The sequence below is a fragment of the Panthera tigris genome, chromosome D3 (genome assembly GCF_018350195.1).
Source record: "Panthera tigris isolate Pti1 chromosome D3, P.tigris_Pti1_mat1.1, whole genome shotgun sequence".
Lineage (NCBI taxonomy): Eukaryota > Metazoa > Chordata > Mammalia > Carnivora > Felidae > Panthera > Panthera tigris.
The window spans coordinates 76569881-76578130 of NC_056671.1; the positions used below are offsets into that span (position 1 = coordinate 76569881).

General features: G+C 46.9%; 1 protein-coding gene across 4 annotated transcripts in view; it reads left to right on the plus strand.

Annotated features, from left to right (window-relative positions):
• The window catches only part of NEDD4L (NEDD4 like E3 ubiquitin protein ligase), a 341173-nt gene extending 334769 nt beyond the window's left edge, over positions 1–6404 (plus strand). For all 4 annotated transcript variants that reach the window (XM_042962037.1, XM_007080469.3, XM_015536836.2 and 1 more), the window contains one exon: positions 1272–6404. In XM_042962037.1, the coding sequence (XP_042817971.1) occupies positions 1272–1374 (103 nt within the window). In that variant the 3' untranslated portion in view covers positions 1375–6404. The remainder of the gene's footprint in view (positions 1–1271) is intronic.
• The last annotated feature ends 1846 nt before the right edge of the window (positions 6405–8250 follow it).

Consider the following 8250-nt stretch of genomic DNA (forward strand, 5'->3'; position numbering starts at 1 on the left):
GTAGACCAAGAGTACTTAACAGTGGTGACTGCCGTGCTGCACATTCACTCACTCTTACTCCAGCCATCACCAGCCTTGGCAAGTGCATGTGGCCATTTTCATGACCGGTACGTGTCAGCAGGGCACCCCCATAGGTACCGATTCTAACGCCTTGTGCCCCATGCAGGCATTCAGTGAGAGGTGAGTGACAGAGAACTATGGTCGCCATCTTTGGGCACTTGCTTGGTGCGAGGAACACCTTACATGCCTTCTGGTTTGACCTTCCTGGCATCCTGGGAGCAGTTTCCCCGTTTCACAGAAAAAGCAGACGAGCGCATTCAGAGTAAGGTAACTCGCCCAAGGTCACATCGCAGAGCCAGTATCTGAACCTGTTCTCATAGACGGGTGTGCCTCATCGCCCACGGAGGCCACTGTTTGTCTGAAGGCTTCCCTGTCGCCAGGCTGAAGCCTCTAGATATTTGGAGGCTTGCTGTAAATGCGGCTTTCCACTCCAAATGTCGATGACTTGCTCGCCTTTGCTTTGAGCAGGCAGCTTAGCGTTGGAATTCGGGAGACGCCAGCCGCCTGGTTTCCTGGGAATGAGAGCTCGGGCCCCTTGACGTTTCCCCTCTGCTCCAGGACCTGAATCTAGAGAAACCATTACCCGCCTCAGAGGCCCGTGATGAAAACAACCTGAGTTACCACCGGGAAAAGCACTTAGCTTGGGAGCTAGCACAGAATAAGAATAAGCGAGAGCATTCGAAATAGACTCAGCCTTGGTTTTGGTTCATCCCTAACATGTCAGTTCTTTGTGTTCGAGGGTTTGGAACTTGGCACGGATGTCAGTGACCCCAGAAAATTCCTTACTCTCCCCCGTGGGTTCTGCAGCCTCTTTGGCGTGGGCGATTTCATTGCTGGCCTTTTTCTTTTTTTTTTTTTAAGTGTATTTATTTCTGAGAGAAAGCAAGCACAAGCAGGGGGGTGGGGGGGCAGAGAGGGAAGGAGACACAGAATCCAAAGCAGGCTCGAGGCTCCGAACTGTCAGCACAGAGCACAACACGAGGCTCGAACCCACGAACTGTGAGATCATGACCTGAGCCGAAGTCAGACACTTAACCGACAGGCGCCCCCATCGCTGGCATTTATTGTTGATAGTCAGAATGGTTGGTGAAGACCTCTGCACGCTCTTGCTCAGGTACCAGATGCCTCCTTAGGCAAACCTAGGAAATGCCGTTGTGACTGTAGGGGCAAGAACGATGCCTTTTTACCTGTTCTTTCTGTTACTCTTGCAGCTTTAATCGCCTTGACTTACCTCCGTATGAAACCTTCGAAGATTTACGAGAGAAACTTCTCATGGCCGTGGAAAACGCTCAAGGATTCGAGGGGGTGGATTAAGCTCCCCCGTCCTCGGGGTGGTTGTTCATCGAGCGAGTCCTGCTTGCACTTTTGCATTTGCCCAACACCTGACTTTGCAGAGACCGAGGCGGAAGAGCGGCCGCACACGGCGGCCTGGCTCCCGGGGCGGGGCCTCCACCCGCGACTTGCCCAGGTTCAGACGCGGGAGCCCGGTCCCAGGCCGCGTTCCTGCATTTTCCACCACGAATTATCAACTGGTTGATGTGTACACTAATAACATTTCAGGAGGACTTATTCTATTTATGTTGTGCCTCTGTAGGCAAAGCCCTTAATAAATATTTTACATACTTTATAATGACAATGAATGGGATTAATCACTCTACAGGTATAGTATTACAACTCATGTTTACTTTTTAAAATGATTTAGACCGATCTTCAGATTTTATTTCATTACAATTAAAGATGTCTCGTGTACTTGGAAAAGTGAGCATATTTTTTTTGTATTTGAATTTCATACCAGGTTTAATGTCAGTGACATTTTTATTTTTGAAGTACTTTGACCGCCCCCCCCCACTCCCTATGTTATTAGAATTGAAAGACTGTTGTTGTTTTTTTTTTTTTTTTTTTGGTCCAGATACCTACGGACAAGTACTTTGAGAGAATTTAAAATAGAACATTAGACATAATGCTACTTTTCTCCATACTCTGAGAGAATGGAAAACAAACTGGATATTACATTTTGTGTGTGTGTGTGCAAATTTAGCGTAATAGCTCCAGGCTGAGAGAATTGTAACATAGCATGACAAATTTGGTGTTGGCTTGAAGGAAGGAACCACACCGTTATTCCTTAGAAGTAATTCCGTGTGCTAGAACACATCGGAGGCAGGGTCGGACTGTCCTTTCTCATTAGAGAAATCACTTAACCCTCCGTGATGCTGTACAGCCATTCTTTCATTACCTTTTCCAAACTCTTTGCTGTTTGTCGTAGAGACATTTGAATGGGCCTCGACACTCGCTTGATTTGAAACTGTGGAAACCAGCTCTGTGTCGTGTCCCGTTTGTACGCGTTGGCTAGCGGTAGCTAAATAACCAGTTTCTGTCCAACTGCACCAGTTCTGAAGGCACTTTATGTCCTCCCTGGGGGTCGTATCTGGTTTTGTTGATGGGTGGTCGTTGTTTGTAAATCATAGGCATTAAATGTGATGATGATTTCTTCTCCCTGCACACATCTTTCTGGTGCAATATCTGTCCATTGTGAATCTGGCTGCTGGTGTATAAAACCTGGATGTAAAGCTGAGCCTACACACCTGTCCTCACCAATTGTTTTGTGATTTCTACCCCGCTAGCAAGATTAATTTAATGCGCACTCTGCCTCACCGGGTTTTGTCACCTAGGACACGTTGCATGCTTCAATACTGTGTACCGCCTTGAGTTGTGTCTGTTCTGTGCTGGATTAAAAGTGAGCAGGAACTCTCTGACTTGGCCCCCGCGGTCGCGCTGCGAAGCTGGCGGGGCCCGGGGGGAGGGTTCCGCGCCGTCGGGATCCTTTGGCACTTGTGAGCCTTCGTTGCGGGATTCCGTGGTGTTTTGAGAGAAAGCCTGAGGCAGCGGGGCAGTTCAGCCCTGCTGTCCTTTTCACCTGTGTTGTTCTAAACCCCGTCGCGAGTGGGGGGACTCTAGAGATGTGATCCCTTGCCACTCGTAGATAAAGACAGAAAATTGTGGTTTCAGGGCCTCCCCGTTTGTTACGGAAGAAGGACCTTTTGGTGTAAGAAATTCATTGTTCCCCAGCTCCGGGTGGCTCGTGAGAAACCAGGAACGTTTGTGGTTATAAATGAACTAACTGCCTTATAGAGGTGCAGAGGTCGGAGGTGTCTGAGAGAAGAAGGATTTCTGCAGAGCTGAGGATTGGCTCCCCTTTCCTATTGATTTAAAAATACCCAACAGTGATCAGAGAGCTTAGATGTCAAGTAATCAGAAAAAATAACATTGCTTATTATTTTTATCTACTTGTGGGATTTTTTCCCCCCTACAGTCAATATAACCAGTGTCGCATGGCAAAAAACCCCCTTTGTGTAACCCCTCACTGTCCAGAGGGCTTTCTTTTTAGACTCACGCCAAAGCCAGCGCTTGGATGGATTCTGAGAGTGATCATGTCATTATAGGGGAGAAAGCCTACGATTCTAGTTGAAGAACTGGGATTCTGTCATTTTGCAAACTGTATACTCAAAAAATCAGAATATTTAGTAAATGCAAATTAGGCAAAGTGTTAAAAATGTGAAAGAAAAACCCATCCTAAGCTACTTCCTGTACCAGGAACAGATAAGAATTATCGAACTGGACCCCTTTGAATACTTGAATGACGTATTTGTGAATGACGGTTCAGTTCACCTGCCACTAAATATTGGGTTGCAGTAACGGCTGAATAGTGCTGGGTTTGGGGTTTGTTTTTGTTTTGTTTTGCTTTTAATCCACACACGAGGTTCCCTCAATCTCAGCAGTTCTTGAGGCTTCACTCTGTCTAAAACAGTCCTAGATCTTGTTTTCTCCAAGTCCTGACAACCACTGTCCCTTGCCTCCAGGACAGAGTCACAGGTGGTGGTTAAGAAAACGCACCGTTGGAACCCACAGGCCTGGCAGGGAGGGTGGGCCACCTCTTCCTGTTCCCCCTAGCAGTGGCCCTTCTCCCAAGTCCAAGGTCTCTGTCCCTCCCCCCCACCCCCACCCCCCGTTCTCTTAAAAATTCCCCGAGTCTGGCTTGTTTTAAGTTTCCGGAAGAAGGTACCATTATTATGGGTCATTTTGCCGCAAGGTTAAGAAGCTGGTTCCAGGGCAACTGCATGATGGACATGAGTTATCACAACTACAGGATTTCGATCCCCGTCCCTTGTTGGCCTGAAGGCGAATTTGGAAAGTCTGGATTGGCTTCCCATAGTGCGCTGCTTTTCCACCGCTGCCTCTGGAACGGGAGACAATGAGGCAGTTGTCTGTTTCAAAGTTGTATTCCGCTTTAACGCATTTTCCGTTATTGACTTTTCTATACTCTGTACCAGATCACAAGAATGTAAGATGCTTCTTTAATTTTTGTTTACAAAGCCCTTTGGTCGAACATGAGCTATTCCTGATGGTCAGATGACAGATGCTCCAAAGCGTCTGACATGGGTTATTCCTCCCACATAAGGATGCAGTGACAGATTCGGAGAAATGATTTTGCAAAATATTTTCACCACTTTCTACATCTCACATTGTTAAATAGACAGCGTGTACCATTGCTGTTTGATCTTGCCAGATCCAGATCGGCTCTCTTGAAAGCCACGTTCATGTGCAGCAAATTACTGATTGCCCCAACAGTTACTAATTGTTTAACACCCGACTCGAGCATTTTCCTAAGTCTTGTATCTCACCTCCGAACTTTCAAAATCTATAGACAGCGTGGGTTCGTCAATTCCCAAGCCCCTCCCCACTGTGCTAGGCACCCTCTTTCTTTTCTGCTGACTCTCTGTCCTGACAGGGAGAGGTCACCGCTGTCCGGTGTCATTTCCTGCCTCGTCAGTAGGGGGTGCTGCTGTGCAGAGTAACTGGCCTGCTCCCTCCCTGGCCCCCAGGAGATCTGAGCACTACCTCTGTCTCATTCAGGCTTTGGGGTACATCCTGATAAGTCATGTCAAAACTGCCACTTTCAGGTCTGAGATGCGTTTTTAAAACTCCTGATAAACTCCACTTTGTACTTTAGATTTTAAAACTGGGAAGAAAATGTGATATACTTTGGACCACTTTTTTTAATTTATCTAAGCCTTAATGAATAGTGTATATACACTGGCATACACACATCCCCACCCCGGCGTGCTTTCAGTGTGTCAGAAACAATGCTGTAGCATTAGGACGTGAGCTTGTATACTGTTTTATTTCAGGAGAGGATCGCTTTCTGTTTGTATGAAATTTTCCAGTAAAACTTCTCCCTAGACATCCGTCCTTTGTGAAAGGCGTTACACGCAAAGTAACGCATGTTTAAGGTGCGTGTCTTGTTTGTCGGTTTCACGTTTCCGATGGGAATCTAACGACATTGGCGACAGACCTCTGTGTACTGCATCCCAACCTTGTGTCAGAGCATTGAAAGCCTTTCTGATGACCGTAACCCTGTGTCTGCAGACATCCGTGTTCTTGTATAAGCCAGCTTGCCCTCTTACTCAGACTGATTTCACCTAGATTGTCACGGTTTCCTTCATGTTAACTTCGCGTGACTTTGTTTTCCCTTTACTACTACTTATGTGATATGTATATACATACGTACGTACGTATGCTGTCCAAATATATATGTATATATTTGTATAGCATTTTTACACCTTTCTTGAGCAATCTGGTTTCGAAAGGGAGTGAGAGCTTAGTCCTTCTACAGTTTTCTCCAAGCCGTGTCCTGAGATTTCTGACCCTCGGAGCCTGAGAGCACCCCAGGAAAATGATGCTAATATGCTGTCATTCCCTAATTCAGGATTTATTACCAAATGAAACATGAAAACAACAGTGACTTTTAAGGTGAAAAGAGTTTCAAGCATTCCAAATGAATTCTCAATGTTTCGTAACTTTTTATTATAAACCCCACCTCCTAATACAAAGCCAAGTACTATTTGATACAGTGACTAAAAACCAAACTACTTGGAAATTTTTTAAAGACAACTTACGGATAACGCTCCTTTTCACAATCAGAATCGCTTTAAAATATGGTTGAATTTGATACAGGAAAAGTTTTAAGTACAAATCCTTTTTGCTTTTCATTTTTCTTAAGAGATCTGAAGAGAAATTGTAGATTGTTTTCCTGACAGCAAAAGAGTAATGTGACAAAATGAAGTCGTTGTAAAGAAGTGATACAACTTGTCAAATATTTAATAAAGAATTATGGAAGCTGGAACGTTTTTCTACACCGAGTATTACGGGTTGTCTGATTTGATTTGAAGCTTCTTGGTGAACGCATTGTCTTAATTGTTTCAGGGGTTTTAAATGCCTGCAGATTTATAGGACGTTCTTTCCCTTAATATCCCTCAAAGCCCCACACCTTTAAAAAATCATTAAAGTCCGCCCAAAGCACAAGGCTTACGCTCCCTGGAATGCGCATCTGTTCTGAGCCATCTGTCCTCTTGTTATTAAATTTGAGAATTAGTGACTTTACACTTGCATAATTCATAGGAGTCCATCCCTAGCAGGGCATATTTTACCTCTGGGTTTTAAGCAACCAACTCTCAATTTAATGTGAGTTACTAAGACTCAGTAATGAAGCCCAGAGAGGTTCTCAGAAGAAAGATGCTATCAGATTCCAGATTTCCTGTCAATTCCCGGTGAAAACGGTAGCCTCCTCAAAAATGTTTCCTTTTTATTGTATTTTTTTCTAAGCCTTTAGTGTTTGTCAGCATTAAAAATGTTTTCTTTCAAAATTAAAAAAAAAAAAAAAGGTTCCTTTTTAGAACAAAAGCCTCCTCTTGATGGCCCTCGCCTGTCCCCTCAGGGACTGCCAGGAGGTAACATCCAAGCAGGACATAATTTAGTTCTTTTTCAGTTTAGCAGCGGATGACACCTTGCTGGGCAGGCCTGCCTCCTCCGGCCGGATGCACACAGGCGAGGGAGGGAGGTGCCAGTGGGGGGCACAGCTCCAGACTTGCGGATGTTCTTTCTTAGAGAAAAAGACAAGGGGTGGAATAAAGAAAGAAGTTCTCGTGTATCCGTTACACGGTTGCTCGGTTAATAAGCTCTTGACCTGCGCCAAAGCCCAGGAGCGATCTGAGCCCCTCGGTCACGGCAAAAGCCCCCAGTAGGAGCGTCGGTGCCCAGCGCCGGGGATCCGAGAGTTCTCATCCCCGAGGTTTGCCTCTGAAGGGGCCACGGCCAATGGTCCCCGGATGTAAGAGTGCAAAAACCACCTGCAGATCCCTCACCTCGGAGAGAACACAAAGTGGTAGGTTCCCACAGAACTCAGGCGGCGGACCCTCAGCAGGTCTTTATGGGACTTGGATGGGAAAACATCTCGCTGGGGAGTTTACTGAAGACCCAGTCTCCTTGGTTAGTAGATTGCAGGACCCTGTCACGACCTGGGGGACGCCCACGGGTGGGGACTTCGTGAGAAGGAAGCTTCCCTTTGTGGGACTGTCTCAGGCCAGACCAGGAAAAAAGGTGAACTCCGCCAGCCCCACCCCTGCCCGCCCCTCTGCAGAGCCCCACGGGAGATGCGTCCACCTAAGTGACTTCTTGAAGTGTGAGCTGCCTGTTCTGACCTGACCCCACTCTCAGCCAGGTGCCCAGCAAACTTGCCGTTTTCACGCATGGATGAGGCCCCCATCGCCAGTTCTGCCGCCTGGGCACTTTGCTCCCTATTTGAACAGGGTACAGGGTGACAGAGACCGGGGTTTGGGGCCAGAGTGGCAGGAGAGGAGGGCACCGGTTTTCTCCCAAAGCTTTTCTGCTTTGCCTCACCGCACCCCAGTGTTTGAGGAGAGCCTCTGTTTCCCCCCTAAGGGCGCAGCTGGCTTGCAGACAAGTTAGCTTGGAAGGGGTGTGGGACACGGCACACAGCACGCCAACACGGACGTGATGTGGAGATTTGGGGTTCAGAGCAAACGGTCGAAGAATTCTTGAGACCTCTTCGGTGCAAAAAGTTGGTTTTATTAGCACATGGGGACCCCTGGGCAGAAAGAGCTGCCCTGGGGTTGTGATGGGTAGCGGGTTTGTATACCCTCAAGTTGGGAGGGGGTTAGGGAGAGGGTAAGTCTCAGGAATTTTGGAAGCAAAGTTCCTAGGACCCTGAAGGGCCTGGGTCATCTGCTACTGTCTAGTAGAACCTTCATCATGATGTATATCAGGGGGCCATATGCTTGGAGTTGATCACTGACCTATATATTAAGGGGGGGGGGGTAGAGACCAAGGAATTTT